The sequence below is a fragment of the Mus musculus genome, chromosome 14 (genome assembly GCF_000001635.26).
Source record: "Mus musculus strain C57BL/6J chromosome 14, GRCm38.p6 C57BL/6J".
In the NCBI taxonomy this organism is placed as follows: domain Eukaryota; kingdom Metazoa; phylum Chordata; class Mammalia; order Rodentia; family Muridae; genus Mus; species Mus musculus.
Window position 1 is genome coordinate 50,672,658 of NC_000080.6, and position 17,721 is coordinate 50,690,378.

A 17,721-nucleotide genomic window follows, 5' to 3' on the forward strand; every position below is an offset into this window, starting at 1 on the left:
TGAAACCTGTAAATAGGAGGTGGAGGTTAAGCCATCCTGACTGAACAGTTCTTAACCACAGGCTCCAAAAGTATGTCCTAGAGAGAATATTCTGGAAGCTGTTTACAGAACAAGGCATTTGAAAACAAAACTGAACTTGGGCATACCATGGAGTGTCAATCACATGGCTAATTGGTCATGAGAACGGTTCCATGTCAGGTGTTGCATTCAGGTTTTACACGGTCAGTTATCTCAGAGATATCCCGCTTATCATGAGCCCCTTGAAATTGGATCCAGGTTTTAAAGTCATGCTTAGGACTTCACCAGTGCATAATATGACACGTTTACAACAGATGGCCTGCTGATCCAATCTCCATGCCTCTGATTTACTTTTTGCATCTCTATACAATAAAGCTATCTCATAAGAAGTATGCACTGACCCCTCAGTTTGACCAAATATCACTCAGATTCTACTTTGAGGAGGTAGCTTGTTGACAGGGAAAGCGCTTGTTTATTGCAGTCATGAGAAAAGCCTTAGGCATTTAGATTTTTTTTTCCTATGATAGGGAAGCCTCAACCATCATTGGGACATTATAGAATCCCAAGGATACCAACATAAAGTATCAGCTATCAGACTCTTTACCAGACTCCAAAGTTTTTGTTTATGTCTAAAAAAAAAAAAAAAGGTTTTCATTTTCTCATTTCAAATCAGTTAAATATTATGGGTGAAACAAATCACTCATTGCCTCTGATCTTTTAGAAAACAAATGTTGTGTTGAAATACTGTATGTGGGCTCGGTCTGAGTTTGCCTGGACTTTGCTTTAGTGTATTTATAAATGACAAACTTGGATTCTGAAATTAAACTTTTTATTTGCGATTTTCTATTGCTGACTGATGATAGCTTTTTATTTTAGGATAATAAAACAGGAATGCTTTTTAAAAATAAATAAATAAATAAATAAATAAATAAATAAATAAATAAAAGAAATCTCAGGGCAAGCTTAACAACGTAAGTTTAGAATTCTTATTATAGTTATGTACGGCAGAACTTATTGTTACCATGGTTAATGCCTCGCTACAAACCATTCATGAGGCCAATTCTACCCTTGCTAGGGATTGTTAAATTTGTTATTCGTCCTAGCCTCCTTTTTATGAAGGAATAGCCCTTTTTGGAGAGGTGATTGCCACCAATGATACTTCCTTTCTGAGATGACATCTGGAGTCTATAGAAGGGCTGACTCTTGGACAAATATCTGGTATTGGTCTCTGTCTTTTGGGACCCCAAATGCTTCCCCCTCCCTTGCCCCTGTTTGAAGTGTGAAATCAAACCCTGGCTCTCAACCTTGCTTCCTATCCTTTTGGGACCCTTCGTGGCCATTCTGTTGCTTTTGTCATTTGGCCCTTGGGCTTTCAACAGACTAACCAGTTTTATTAAGTCACAGATTGATTCTGCATTAAACAAAACAGTTGCAATCTACTACCATCGACTAGACACCAGAGACTCAGCTGAAGACCTCTTATCCGATGATGCAGAGAGGGCAGCCGTTGGCCTTCAGTTCTCCACCCTTGCTGCAGAAACAGAGCCTTCTTGGTTGCATAAGCTGTGGAAACAGCAATGATGGATGGGGTGACCTCCGGATCTTATAGTGGCTGAGGTCCATAAGCTGTGGAGTTACCAATGACGGGATCTTGTGGTGCCACGAGCCAGATGCACACTGCCTATTGGCTGCAAGGTTACCCAATGACAGGATTATTGTGAGTCCACTGCCTAGGTGCCCATCATGACTACCTGATCAAGTCATTGGAATAAGACGTGATGCCAGAAGTGGAGGCAACTCACATAGCCTAAGACAGGGGCCTTGCCCACCTAGGACCTGAAAAGGCCTAGCTATTGTGGTATTGGATGTGGACCACGAAAAAGGCCTAAGACAAGTGCTTCACCGACCCTCTTTTCGTGGCCACCCTCCAACTTTAATAAAGAAAAAAGGGGAAGATGTGAGAGACCAAACTGTGGGAAACTAGGTCCTGCCAGTAACTCTCACCCTAAAGATCTGGCTGACCCTTTGAAGGGAATTATGTCACCCCCTCCATCATTGTCTGCACCTGGTGCTCCAGTGAAGCTGGGAGACTGCCAGCTTCACTCCCTCTTTCATGTCTCCACTTGGCGCCTAGAACTGCTTAGATTAAGGCAGCTTCACCTCCTCCTCCATGTCTCCATTTGGTGCCAGGGACTGTTTAGTCAGGACAGGCACTCCAAGATAAACTGCAGGATGTTTGAAGGCCGCCCGGGACTGTTAGGGGACCGACATTCCAAGATAAGCTACAAGAAGCCTGTAATCAGCATTCACCCCAGATGTCCATCCCTTTCTCTGTATTTTATTATGCCCCCTCAACCCCTCCCTATTTTCTCTCACTGTGTGCTTATAATCAGGCTTCTAGGCTTCATTAAACAGACCTTGACAACTCTTTGCTTGGTCTCGCTCCCTTTCTCTGCCCGCTTCTCTTGCAGGCCTCAGTCCTCCTCAACCCATGGAATAACTAGGTCCTGCTGGACAGGACACCCTCCCCTTTATGCCTGACAAGGTCATCCTCTGCTACATATGTAACTGGAGCCATGGGTCCCTCTTTGGTTGGCGGTTTAGTCCCTGGGAGCTCTGGGCGATCTGGTTGGTTGATATTGTTGCTCTTCCTATGGAGTTGCAAGCCCCTTCATCTCCTTCAGTCCTTCCCCTAACTCCTCCATTGGGGTCCCTGACCTCAGTCCAATGGTTGGCTGCAATTAGTTACTTTTCCATTGTTGAGAAAAAAGTGCCCTGACCATAGCAATGTATAAAAGTAAGTGTTTAATTTGTCTTATGTCTCCACAGGGTTAGAGCACATAATGACAGTGCTAAGGTACAGTTGCAGGAACTTACTTAGAGTTTTCTTGCTGTGAAGAGACACCATCAATGACTAAGGCAATCTTATACAGGCAAACATTTAATTGGGCTGGCTTATAGTTGCAAAGGTTCAGTCCATTACCATCATGATGGAAAGCATGGCTGTGTACAAGCAGACATGGTACTGAAGAAGGGTCTAAAAGTTCTACATCTTGATTCAAAGGCAGGCAGAAGGAGACTGGCTTTCAGAGGCAGCCAGGAAGAGGTTCTCTTCCTCAGGCAGCTAAGACAGGACTCTTCCACATTGGGAGGAGTCTGAGCATAGAGCCTGAGCCCAACCCCACATTGATACACTTCCTCTAACAAGGCCACACCACCACTTCTAACAATGCCACACCTCCAATACTACCACTTCCCATGGGCCAAGCATATTCAAACCACCACAACAGCTAAGAGCTTACACCTCTACTATAAGAAGGAGACATGTCATACTAGGAATGGCATGAGTCTTTCAAAACCTCAAAGCCATACATACCCCAGAGACATAACTTTTCCAAAAGTCAACAGCTCCTAATCCCTCCTAAACAGTTCCACCAGCTGCAGAAACAAGTATTCAAACATAAAATCCTGGGACTTCCTCATGAAATCCCTCCCCTTGGAACTCAAGGAACCATGCTCAAGAGGAGGCAAAAAGACTATAAGAGCCAGAGGGGATGGATGACACCAAGGAAACAGTGTCTTTAAGATACAACAACTGGTATACATATGAATTCACAGCAACTGTGGCAGCATGCATAAGGCCTACATAGATTCAAGCCAGGTGTGGTCCCAGTGCTAAGAGGGGGAAGGGGAAAGGAGCTCCCATCTCGAACCAATAAGTTATCTCCAATTGACAACTGCATACAAAGGAAAAATTAGTTTTGTACACTGGAGTCTCACTGGGTATATAAACATAACATAGGCCTCGTGTTTAGTAGTAGGTGGCCAACAGAAAATAGATGCTATGCTGTTTTTCTACAGTTTTTGTTTGTTTGTTTGTTTGTTGTTTTTTGTTCTTGGTCGGATGGTTGATTTCTAATTTTTTTTTTTTTTTGGTTTTTGGGATTTGGGTTTTGTTTGGTTGATTTGTAATGAGAATTCTTTCCATTTGTCTTATTTTGGTTCCCAGAAGCCATGATTTAAGACCTGGGGATACTTGCCCCCAGCTGGCTTCAATTGATAATAAATAATTGCAATAGAGTCAGTGGGTGGTAAGGAATACAGAGAGGGACTTTGAGATTCTAAGGGCAAGGGACCAAGGGAGAGGGAGAGACAAAGAATCACCATGGCAGGAAGCAGAAAGATGAAAATTAAAGGCCTTCCAGCATGTAAGAATATTGGGTCTGCGGTAGCAAAGAAGAATATAGATTTTTAAAAGATATGAACTCAGGAATACCAGAGGGAAGTATTTGCTAGCTTCAGGGAGGCTTAGAAATTTCCAGTCATACAGAGCAATTGTGATAAAAACTGCTGTACTGGTACAGCAACAGAGAGGTAGACCAATGAAATAGAATTGAAGACCCAGAAATGAACCCACATATCTGTGGTCACTTGATCTTTGACAAGGAAGCTAAAACCATCCAGTGGAAAAAAGACAGAATTTTCAACAAATGTTATTGACGCAACTGGTGGTTATCATGTAGAAGAAAGGAAATTGATTCATTCTTATCTCCTTGTACTAAGCTCAAGACTAAGTGGACCAAGGAAGTCCACATAAAACCAGAAACTTATAGAGGAGAAAGTGGGGGAAAGCTTCGAAGATATAGGCACAGAGGAAAAAATCCTGAACAGAACAGCAATGGCTTGTAGGGTAAGATCAAGAATTGAACAATTGGAAATGTAAATGAGCTAAATACCTAATAAAAAATGGGAAAAAAAAGCAAAAAAAAAAAAAGGAATTGAACAATGGGAACTCATAAAATTACAAAGCTTCTGTAAGGCAAAAGACACCATCAATAAGACAAAAAGTCTACCAACAGATTGGGAAAGGATCTTTACCAATCCTAAATCAGATAGGGGACTAATATCCAATATATATAAAGAACTCAAGAAGATGGACTCCGGGGCCTAGCAAACACATAAGTGGATGCTCACAGTCAGCTATTGGATGGACCACAGGGCCCCCAATGGAGGAGCTAGAGAAATTACCCAAGGAGCTAAAGGGATCTGCAACCCTATAGGCGGAACAACACTATGAACTAACCAGTACCCCGGAGCTCTTGATTCTAGCTGCATATGTATCAAAAGATGGCCTAGTCAGCCATCACTGGAGAGAGACGCCCATTGGACTTGCAAACTTTATATGCCCCAGTACAGGGGAATGCCAGGGCCAAAAAGTCGGGGGGGAGTGGGGGGAGGGCATGGGGGACTTTTGGGATAGCATTGGAAATGTAAATGAGGAAAATACCTAATAAAAATATAAATAATTTAAAAAAATAAAATAAAATAAAATAAAAAATAGGGTACAGAGCTAAACAAAGAATTCTTAACTGAGGAATACCAAATGGCTGAGAAGCACCTGAAAAAACGTTCAATATCCATAATCATCAGGGAAATGCAAATTAAAACAACCCTGAGATTCCACCTCACACCAGTCAGAATGGCTAAGATCAAAAATTCAGGTGACAGCAGATGGTGTTGAGGATGTGGAGAAAGAGGAACACTCCTACATTGCTGGTGGGATTGCTAACTGATACAACCACTCTGAAAATTGGACATAGTACTACCGGAAGATCCAGCAATACATCTCCTGGGCATATACCCAAAAGACGTTCCAACTGGTAATAAGGACACATGCTCTACTATGTTCATAGCAGCCTTATTTATAATAGCCAAAAGCTGGAAAGAACCCAGATGTCCCTCAACAGAGGAATTGATACAGAAAATGTGGTACATTTACACAATGGAGTACTACTCAGCAATTTTAAAAACATGAATTCATGAAATTCTTGGGCAAATGGATGGACCTGGAGGATATCATCCTGAGTGAGGTAACCCAATCACAAAAGAACACACATGATATGCACTCACTGATAAGCAGATATTAGCACAGAAACGTAGGATATCAAAGATACAATTTGCAAAATACATGAAACTCAAGAAGAAGGAAGACCACATACTTTGCTCCTTCTTGGAATGGGGAACAAAATACCTATGGAAGGAGTTACAAAGTGTGGAGCTGAGACAGAAGAAAGGACCATCCAGAGACTGCCCCACCGGGAGACACATCCCATATACAACCAACAAACCCAGACACAATTGCATATGCCAGAAAGATTTTGGTGACAAGACCCTGATATAACTCCCTTGTGAGGCTATACCAGTGCCTGGCAAATATGGAAGTGAATGCTCACAGTCATCTATTGGATGGAACAGGGCCCCTTATGAAGGAGCTAGAGAAAGTACCCAAAGAGCTAAAGGAGTCTGCAACCCTATAGGAGGAACAACAATATGAACTAACCAGTAACCCCTCCCCCAGAGATGTGTCTCTAATTGCATATGTAGCAGAGGATGGCTTAGTCGGTCATCAATGGGAGGAGAGGCCCTTGGTTTTTCGAAGATCATATGCCCCAGTACAGGGGAATGCCAGGATCAGGAAGTGGGAGTTGGGTGGGTTGGGGAGCAGGGCAAGGGGGAGTGTATAGGGGTCTTTGGGGATAGCATTTGAAATGTAAATGAAGAAAATATCTAAAATAGATTAAAAAAATAAATTCCCAGTCATTGAGTGAGCCAAGGTATATCAAAATTAGCTGGTGTGTATGTCTTTCATTCATGAATCCAGAGAGCACGTGGGCAGGTGCAGCCCACCAGGAGGCAAAGCAGTTTAACTAATTCACTGCTACAGTTTTGTATCATATTTGGTTCATTTGGACTTTTTTATCTTGCTTGTCTTTTACTTGTATATTATGGTTTTATATTTTGTGATTTGAGGCATGGGAGGGTGTTTCTTATGCATTTTCTTTTAATTATTTTTTAACTTTTTTTCTTGTTTGCTTTCTAAAGAAAGTGAGAAAGAAGGCATGGAGTTGGTTCATTTGGAAAGTAAAGATGATCTGGGAGGAGAAGGAGAAAGGGAAACCATAATAAAATGTGTTATATAACTGTAAATGAAATAATGAAAAAAATGAAAAGAAAAATGAAGATAATAAAACTAGATTAAAATCCAGGTGATACTATTAGATCATCATCTGGCTCCTTGATTTTTTCAATGACCTTTGTGTGCATAATAGCATGTTAATGGCACATTTTCATGTCATTTACCTCTGTATTAATGTCAAACTCCTTAGAGTTCTTAGAAACTTCAATTTAAGGTGTTAATAAATACAAATTTTATTTTAGAAAATGTATTTTTAAATTGGATCTTGTAATTAACTATGTTAGAGGAGTACATGCCACTGCACACAGGTAAAAGAGAAAGGACAAATTGTAGGAGTAGATTTCTCCTTCTCACTGCATGGGCGCTGTGATTTGACACCAGGTCATCAGGTTTGTAGCAAGCCACTTTGCTACAAAATCCATCCTCCAGACATGGAAATGGTTCTAGTAGTCCTCTGTAGATAAGTCCATATTCTCATACAAAAGCTTCACTTCTCTCAGCTTTTTGTCGAGATTTTAATCATGTCTCTTTTACCAGTTCTGACAATTGAATTGAACCAAAACTTTTTTATTTCCAGTACATGTAATGTCTGTGTTGGAACCAAAAGGCTAGTTTTAGTTCTTAAATTAAAAATACTAATCTAAACACATCTATAAGCAAACAAACTTCATTGTCTTGGTACAGTAATGAAAGAAATGTATAATGAAAAATCATGAGTACCTGAGTAGACCATCTCACATAGGAATCACATTTTATTTAGGCTTTGAAAAAAATCACTGCTTCTGGAAATCAAATTCAAAGGTTGGCATGGTAGTACACAGCTGAAATCCTGGTATTTGAAATATGGAGGTAGGGGAATCAAGTCTCTACAAGGTCATCCTTGGCTACAGAGTGAGTTTGAGGCTAGCCAGGGCCACATGAGACAGTGTCTCAAAAACATAGAACAAAGAGTAAAGACAACTGAATGAATTAATAATACATCTTGATACATCTCCAGTTTGTTATTTATTAGAATATGTAAGTATGACACAGCTTTGACTCATATATTTTTGACAATTCTCATTCCTAACAGAACTTTCCTCAGAGCAAGTTTCATGTCCTTGTTACGAAGGCTATAAATCAGAGGATTAAAGAGAGGAGTCATTACAGAGTATACAAGTGTAAGGATCTTCTGCATCAAAGTTGAAATGCCATATGTAGGACTCATGTACATTATCATTACTGTCCCATAGAAGAGTGACACCACAACTAAATGGGAACCACAGGTAGAGAAGGCCTTTCGTCGGCCAGCTGCAGAAGGAACCTGAAAAATAGCCTTGAGCAACAAAATATAGGACCGAAGAATGTATGCAATAGTGAAAAAGAGGACAAAGGAACTTTGGGCATAAAAAATAAATTCAGTAATAGGAGCTGGGGCACAGGACAAAGCCATCAATGGGTCCATGTCACAGAGGAAGTGATCAATGATATTAGAACCACAGAAGGGAAGCTGGGAAATGGAGAAGATAGGGATTGGGTACCCAAGAAATCCAATGAGCCAGCATGAGGATACCAGAATGCAACACAGCCTCCTAGTCATGATAGTAGGGTAATGTAATGGGCGGCAAATGGCCAGGTACCTATCATAAGCCATTACTGCCAGGAAGAGACATTCAGTTGTACCCAGTGAAAAGAAGAAATAGAACTGCAGGAAGCACCCTGAAAATGAGATGGCCTTGGTCTTAGACAGAATGTTGGCTAGTATGTTAGGAATAGTGGAGGAAACATACCAGATTTCAAGGAAGGCAAAATTTCCCAGGAGGAAGTACATGGGGGTATGTAGACGTGAGTCACATCTTACTGCACAGATGATGGCTCCATTTCCCAACAATGTCAAGACATAAAACACCAAAAACAACACGAAGAGGAAAATCTGTATCTTCCAGGAACCAGGAAATCCCAAGAGAACAAATTCAGTTACATGTGCTACTGATCTGTTCATGGCATCTAAATATCTGAAGGGAGAAAAAGACATGAGCTTAACCCCAATTCCTTTACTTTCAACATATCTGAAGGTCTTTATGAGTGTCAAACATAAGTTCTACAAGTAAAGACAAGAATATTCTAAAAACAGATGGAACCAATTCTATCTTAGTTTGCATTATGTTTCTTCACCAATGATACAACTTTCTTTTCTCCTTCTTGATCCTCCTGAGATAGGAGTCAAAAGGGATCTAGGTAATTAGAGATAGCTATGATGAATAACACTGACTGTCTAGACACAAATGACCCCAAATAGCCCTACATTAAGATTCCACAACACTAACCTGTATGCTATAGCACTTAGAGAATTTATGGCCTTTCAGGAAATGCATCAGTCCAGCCAAGTCTAGAGCCAGGAAGAAGATAGTCATCTTGTGCCTTTACTTCTGCACTACACAATTTTATGTCATTTTCAATGACATAAACACTGCTAGGCCCTGGTGCTCAAACGGTTTTTCACCTTACAGTCCCTATCATCTGCATGTATTTCTCATACTTCACTATCTAAGAAATTTACTCATTGAGCCTTCTTGGGTTTGTAAGCCTCATTGTTCTTAATGAAACACAATTCTGAGTTCATGAAATGTGCTAACACTTTTGGGCTATTTGTTTATGATTCCACAAACCACAACGAAGACTATGTTAACAAGCTCTTTCTTCTCTATTATCATAAACTGTGATAGCATTCCTCAAATGCCTCATGAGCATATAGCTGTCATTTAAAAGCAACTTTTGTTATTCCAGATGAATTTGCAGATTGCCAATTCTTTTTCTATTATTACTACGTATTTTCCTCAATTACATTTCCAATGCTATCCCAAAACTCCCCCATACCCTCCCCACGACTCCCCTACCAACCCATTCCCACTTTTTGGCCCTGGCGTTCCCCTGTACTGGGGCATATAAAGTTTGTGTGTCCAATGGACCTCTCTTTCCAGTGATGGCCTACTAGTCCATCTTTTGATACATATGCAGCTAGAGTCAAGAGCTCTGGGGTACTGGTTAGTTCATAATGTTGTTGCACCTACAGGGTTGCAGATCTCTTTACCTCCTGGGATACTTTCTCTAGCTCCTCCATTGGGGGCCCTGTGATCCATCCAATAGCTGGCTATGAGCATCCACTTATGTGTTTGCTAGGCCCCGGCCTAGTCTCACAAGAGACAGCTATATCAGGGTCCTTTCAGCAAACGCTTGCTAGTGTATGCAATGGTGTCATCATTTGGAGGCTAATTATGGGATGGATCCCTGGATATGGCATTCTCTAGATGGTCCGTCCTTTTGTCTCAGCTCCAAACTTTGTCTCTGTAACTCCTTCCATGGGTGATTGTTTCCAATTCTAAGAAGGGGCAAAGTGTCCACACTTTGGTCTTCATTCTTCTTGAGTTTCATGTGTTTTACAAATTGTCTTTTATCTCAGGTATAATAAGTTTCTGGGCTAATATCCACTTATCAGTGAGTACATATCATTTGAGTTCTTTTGTGATTGTGTTACCTCACTCAGGATGATGCCCTCCAGGTCCAACCATTTGCCTAGGAATTTCATAAATTCATTCTTTTTAATAGCTGAGTAGTACTCCATTGTGTAAATGTACCACATTTTTAGTATCCATTCCTCTGTTGAGGGGCATCGCGTTCTTTCCAGCTTCTGGCTATTATAAATAAGGCTGCTATGAACATAGTGGAGCATGTGTCCTTCTTACCGGTTGGGACATCTTCTGGATATATGCCCAGGAGAGGTATTGCAGGATCCTCCAGTAGTACTATGTCCAATTTTCAGAGGAACCGCCAGACTGATTTCCAGAGTGGTTGTACAAGCTTGCAATCCCACCAACAATGGAGGAGTGTTCCTCTTTCTCCACATCCTCAACACCATCTGCTGTCAACTGAATTTTTGATCTTAGCCATTCTGACTGGTGTGAGATGGAATCTCAGGGTTGTTTTGATTTGCATTTCCCTGATGAATAAGGATGCTGAGCATTTTTTCAGGTGCTTCTCAGCCATTCGGTATTCCTCGGGTGAGAATTCTTTGTTTACCTCTGAGCCCCATTTTTAACGGGGTTATTTGATTTTCTGGAGTCCACCTTCTTGAGTTCTTTATATATATTGGATATTAGTCCCCTATCTGATTTAGGATAGGTAAAGATCCTTTCCCAATCTGTTGGTGGCCTTTTTGTCTTATTGACGGTGTCTTTTGCCTTGCAGACGCTTTGCAGTTTCATGAGGTCCATTTGTCAATTCTCGATCTTATAGCACAAGCCATTGATGTTCTATTCAGGAATTTTTCCCCTGTGCCCATATCTTCGAGGCTTTTCCCCACTTTCTCCTCTATAAGTTTCAGTGTCTCTGGTTTTATGTGGCGTTCCTTGATCCACTTAGATTTGACCTTAGTACAAGGAGATAGGAATGGATCAATTCACATTCTTCTCCATGATAACAACCAGTTGTGCCAGCACCATTTGTTGAAAATGCTGGCTTTCTTCCACTGGATGGTTTTAGCTCCCTTGTCAAAGATCAAGTGACCATAGATGTGTGGGTTCATTTCTGAGTCTTCAATTCTATTCCATTGGTCTTGTCTGTCACTATACCAGTACCATGCAGTTTTTATCACGATTGCTCTGTAGTAAAGCTTTAGGTCAGGCATGGTGATTCCACCAGAGGTTCTTTTATCCTTGAGAAGAGTTTTTGCTATCCTAGGTTTTTTGTTATTCCAGATGAATTTGCAGATTTCTCTTGCTAATTCATTGAAGAATTGAGTTGGAATTTTAATGGGGATTGCATTGAATCCATAGATTGCTTTTGGCAAGATAGCCATTTTTACAATGTTGATCCTGCCAATCCATGAGCATGGGAGATCTTTCCATCTTCTGAGATCTTCTTTAATTTATTTCTTCAGAGACTTGAAGTTTTTATCATACAGATATTTCACTTCCTTAGTTAGAGTCACACCAAGGTATTTTATATTATTTGTGACTATTGAGGAGGGTGCTCCATAAAATCAAATAACCCCATTTAAAAATGGGGCTCAGAGGTAAACAAAGAATTCTCACCTGAGGAATACCAAATGGCTAAGAAGCACCTGAAAACATGTTCAGCATCCTTAATCATTAGGGAAATGCAACACAAAACAACCCTGAGATTCCAACTCACACCAGCCAGAATGGCTAAGATCAAAAATTCAGGTGACAGCAGATGCTTGAGAGGATGTGGAGAAAGAGGAACACTCCTTCACTTTTGGTGGGATTGCAAGCTAGTACAACCACTCTGGAAATCAGTCTGGCGGTTCCTCAGAAAATTGGACATAGTACTACCAGAAGATCCAGCAACACCTCTCCTGGGCATATACCCAGAAGATGTTCCAACCGATAATAAGGACACATGCTCTACTATGTTCATAGCAGCCTTATTTATAATAGCCAAAAGCTGGAAAGAACCCAGATGCCCCTCAACAGAGGAATGGATACAGAAAATGTGGTACATTTACACAATGGAGTACTACTCAGCAATTTAAAAAAATGAATTCATGAAATTCTTGGGCAAATGGATGGACCTGGAGGGTATCATCCTGAGTGAGGTAACCCAATCACAAAAGTACTCAAATGATATGTACTCACTGATAAGTGGATATTAGCCCAGAAACTTATAATACCCAAGATATAAGATACAACTTGTGAAACACATGAAACTCAAGAAGAATGAAGACCAAAGTGTGGACACTTTGCCCCTTCTTAGAATTGGGAACAAAACACCCATGGAAGGAGTTACAGAGAAAAAGTTTGGAGCTGAGACGAAAGGATGGACCATCTAGAGACTGCCATACCCAGGAATCCATCCCATAATCAGCCTCCAAACTCGGACACCATTGCATACACCAAGATTTTGCTGAAAGGACCCTCATATAGCTGTCTCTTGTGAGGCTATCCTTGGGCCTGGCAAACACAGAATTGGATGCTCACAGCCAGCTATTGGATGGAACACAGGGACCCCAATGGAGGAGCTAGAGAAAGTACCCAAGGAGCTGGGGGGATCTGCAACCCTATAGGTGGAACAACAATATGAACTAACCAGTACCCCCGGAGCTCATGTCTCTAGCTGCATATGTATCAGAAGATGGCCTAGTCAGCCATCAGTGGAAAGAGAGGCCCATTGGTCATGCAAACTTTATATGTCTCAGTACAGGGGAACACCAGGGCCAAGAAGTGTGAGTGGGGGGGGGGGTAGGTTGGAGAGGGTGTGGGGGACTTTTGGGATAGTGTTGGAAATGTAAATGAAATAAATACCTAATTTTAAAAAAGCAACTTTTGAAGCAGCTGTTCTTAAAACTGATCATATGGATCTTCTTGGTTACCTCTGATCAATTGTGGGCCTTCCTGCACATTGTTCTTTCTCCAATTTATTTCCAGTTGCGAGTGATGCTCAAGGACTCACAGATCCTAGCTGACACTACATCTTGGTGGATGACTGAAGGTCTTACACCAGGACCCAAACCCATATAGTTTCTATAAAGAAAGTGTCTTCCCTCTCTTAGCATGTTCCTCATGGAGAGAAAACATACTGCAGAGACTCCAAAGGCTTCTACACTCTTGGTGGCCAGAGTAAGGTGGAAAGGATCTGAGTGCCTGGAGCATTTTCCGTCTGTGGCAAAACTATGGACTAACATGGAAGGGAGAGATTCCTTCCTCTTCTCCAGCAACAGTTAAGGAACCTGGGGATTGGATTCTCAAACTGCAGACTCAAGCTCTCACTTTCCTTGTTGCCCCAGACTCAAGCTGTCCTTGTTGCCTCATACAATAATAAGAAATGGAATGTATGTCAGACCCTACCTGTAGGATCTAGACATCTCACAGTTCTCCCTCTCTTCAAGCACTCTGCTCCAATATAAACATGACCGCCTTCCTTACAGTTCCTTCCTATGCCTGCCTGTCACTCACAACATTGCTTTCCATAATTCTTTTTTTTTTTTTTTTTGCTTTCCATAATTCTTGGGCACAAAATAAAAGATAAAGGTTACCATCCTCAATGGAACAATTTTATAAAAATTAAATCTCTTTATTGTAACAAAAATACACAAGGATAAATTAAGGTAATCACTCAAAGGCATTCTTGCTCTGCTATAAACTTTGTACATTTCAATGAGCTTCACATAGTTAAAATAGCCATTTTGAAGCCATGGTGATCTACATAGAGTTTCAAATTTTCACTATTGATTATATTTTTATACACTTATCCACTACAAAAAGAGAATACTATGACAAATAGAACATAGAATCATAATTAGCTTTATATCCTCTTTCTCAATTCATGTATCTTTCCTTATTATCTACTATTACCCTATCTTGTTCTCCTTCTAAATATTGTATTATACCCCCCACACACATTTACAGTTTTTACAGGGATGTGGGGGGTGGGGGGTGGGGGTGTTTAATTGGGCTAGGATTCACATATGAGGAAGAACCTGAGGTTATTTTTCTTTCTGAGACTGGGTCATCTTCTGTAATATGATACTTTCTTATTTAATAATGTACTTTTTATTTAATAATATACCTTCTAAATCTATCCATTTCCCTGCAAATTTCATGATTTCATATTTCTTTATAGCTGGATAATATTCCACTCTGTACATTGCTACACTTCCATTGTTTATATATCTGCTGAGGGCATTAAAGGTGCTTCTGTCTCCTTGATATAGTGAATAGAGCACCTACAAAATAGATGTGCAAACATCTTTGTTGTAGGGAATGGAGCTATCTAGGCATATGCCCAGGAGTAGAATACCCAGGTCACATAGTGGCTATATTCTGAATTTTTTGAGGAGCATCCAGGCTAAGTTCCATAATACACAGTATTAATTTACACCCGCACCAGCTGGGAATATGCACTCCTATTCCCCACATTTTCTCCAAAATCTATTGCCAAATATCTTAACAATAGCTTTCTAACTGGGCTTCAAAGCTATATTAAAGTAGTTTAATTTGCATTTCCCTGATGACTAGGGATACTGAACACTTTTTAAAATAATAAATACTTACTGGCCTTTTGTGTTTCTTCTTTTGAAAACTGCCTGTTTTGTACTTCCCTTTGTTCATTAGTAGTTTTATTTTGTTGGTATTTAATTTCTACAGTTTTTAAAATTCTGGATACTAGCCATCTTTTTGAAGAGTAGTAGGTAAAGATTTACTTCCATGCTATGGATTTTCTGTTTGCTTTGATGACAGTTTTTCTTTTGCTGTGCAGAAAATTTTTAACCCCATGTAGTCTTATGTGTTGGTATGTGGGGATGGTTCCTGTGCTACTAAAGTTCTGAAAGCTCTTGCCACCCCAACACCTCAAAGAGTCTTCCCTATGCTTTCCTCTAACACTTTCAGTGTTTGTTTTTTAAATTTTAAAAGAACAAGAGGCAGTTTATTCTGGAGCCAATTTGAATGACCATGGCCTGTCACCACAGATACAGATTATGCCAAATTACGTGTTACAATGTGGAAGCAGTCTCACAAAATTGTTTACAGAACAGAGAAAGTTATAAATCAAGGCAAAGTTAAAATACATTGGTGCGTGCATCAGACAGACATGTACACCGAGATGGGTGAAGTTTTCCTGTAGGATCAAGATGTTGTTTGATGCCATTCTGAGCTTTTGGATTGGTAAGTGGTAGTTGGTAGTTACCTGGTTAAGTGACTAGATTCTAAAAGGTTTTTATTTATTACCGCAGATGTTAGTTCTGACACAGCAAACAGGAGTGGCTTTTCTAGAGGGCCATAGCTTAGCCCAACATAAGATAATTACCCTCTGGACTTGCAACACTCCAACCTCTCCAGAGTATTGAATTTTTTTTCATTTATTGAAAATAGATTATTCCTAGCAAACACAGAAGTGGGTGATCACAGTCAGCTATTGGATGGGTCACACGGCTCCCAATGGAGGAACTAGAGAAATTACCCAAGGAGCTAAAGGGAAATGCAACCCTATAGGTGGAACAACAATATGAACTAACCAGTACCCGGGAGCTCTTGTCTTTAGCTGCATATGTATCAAAAGATGGCCTAGTCGGCCATCACTGCAAAGAGAGGCCCATTGAACTTTATATGCCCCAGTACAGGGGAACGCCAGGGCCAAAAAGGGGGAGTGGGTGGGTAGGGGATTGGGGGGTGGGTATGGGGGACCTTTGGGATAGCATTGAAAATGTAAACGAGGAAAATACCTAATAAAAAAATTTTTTAAAAATAAAATAGATCATTTTTCATATGAAATATTCTGAATATGGTTTCCTACCTCCAGCTTTCCCCAGATAACCAATTCTCTGCCCATCCAAACATACTCCATTTCTTTATATCTCTCTCATTCAAAAAGAAGTGGTCATCTAAAAAAATATATTAAAAGCAAAATAAGTTAAATCAAAAAAGACTAGAATAGGACAAAACAAACAGAATAAAAATAACAAAATTAAAAAAAAACAAATGGAAAAAAACAAGAAACACACATAGATGTAGAGACACACATGGTCACACAGACAGGAATCCTATACAAACCTAAAAACAGAAACCATAATACATACACAAAGGAAAGACATGAAGAGAAAAACAAAAACAAAAAAAAAAAAAATACCCTGACTAATCACCTAAGACAAATAATCTCTAAAAGTGTCATGCAGTTTGGCATTTGGGTGGTCATCTACTGTAGGATAGAGCCTGCCTTGAGAGTGATCTGTGTACCCAGTAAGATTTAAATTAATGTCTTTGATCCACTTCAGGTTGACAGTTTTTAAAACAGAGGGAATATACTTAGAACTCTGGGATCCCTTAACCAGAGAACCTTAACCTGTAAAGGAAAACAATCCATCACAGACACTCTGCTCCCTTACAAAGGACATATGTCCCTGTTCTTTGGTCCTACATAACTTCTTCTACCTGTAGTCATCTAATGTTGTTACTTTAACTAGCCTCTTGTAATAAAATAATCTCATAAAGTCCTCAAAAACTATGAGAGCCCCTTTCCTGCCAAAGAGCATTCTTACTCCTAGAAAGAAAGCTCTAGTCTCTACCACTCTGTTCCTGGTTTTGCTGGATTCCTCTAGATTAGCTCACCTTTATTTAGACACTAGATAGGGTTATGTCCTGGGCCTTCACTGTTGTGATAATGCCTGAGATGTGAGTATTGTCTCTATTCCTAAATAGCTTGACAGGACTGTTTCAAAATGGCCTGCCTGCTTATGAAATTTTATCTTTGGTTGAAACTGTGCTCTCTCTCTCTCTCTCTCTCTCTCTCTCTCTCTCTCTCTCTCTCTCTCTCTCTCTCTCTCTCTTTCATCTCTATCTTTTTAACTTTCTTTTTCTAAGAATTTATTTATTGTCTTTTACGTGTGAGTGTTTTGCCTACATGTGTGTATGTGCACCATGTGTGTGCTCAGAAGGTCAGGAAGAGGGTGCTCTGTAAGTGGAGTTACAGATAGTTGTGAACCACTATGCAGGTGCTGGAAATTGAGCCCAGGTCCCCTGCAAGAGCAAAAAAAAAAAAAAAAAAAAAAAAGAAAAATACTCTTGCCTGCTGATCCATCTCTCCTATTTTAATTCATAAAACTATAAAACTGATGACCTATCTTCATTATATATCTAAATATAACATTTGTGAAAACTTCTTTTAGCTTACCAGACATTCTGTGTTCTATCCCTCCAGCCTCTAACGCAGATATGTGGTGTTTTCTCACAAACCAT

At 40.2% G+C, this 17,721-nt stretch overlaps 1 protein-coding gene across 1 annotated transcript; it reads right to left on the reverse strand.

Annotated features, from left to right (window-relative positions):
• Positions 1–8,033: 8,033 nt before the first annotated feature.
• Positions 8,034–8,988, reverse strand: Olfr747 (olfactory receptor 747). Its single transcript, NM_207156.2, has one exon. The coding sequence runs from the start codon at positions 8,973–8,975 to the stop codon at positions 8,034–8,036; it is 942 nt and encodes a 313-aa protein (NP_997039.2). The 5' UTR covers positions 8,976–8,988.
• Between the last annotated feature and the right edge of the window lie 8,733 nt (positions 8,989–17,721).

Excerpts from the sequence above, each read along its gene's own strand:
- Olfr747 (NM_207156.2), bottom strand. The coding sequence starts at position 8,975 with ATGAACAGATCAGTAGCACATGTAACTGAATTTGTTCTCTTGGGATTT.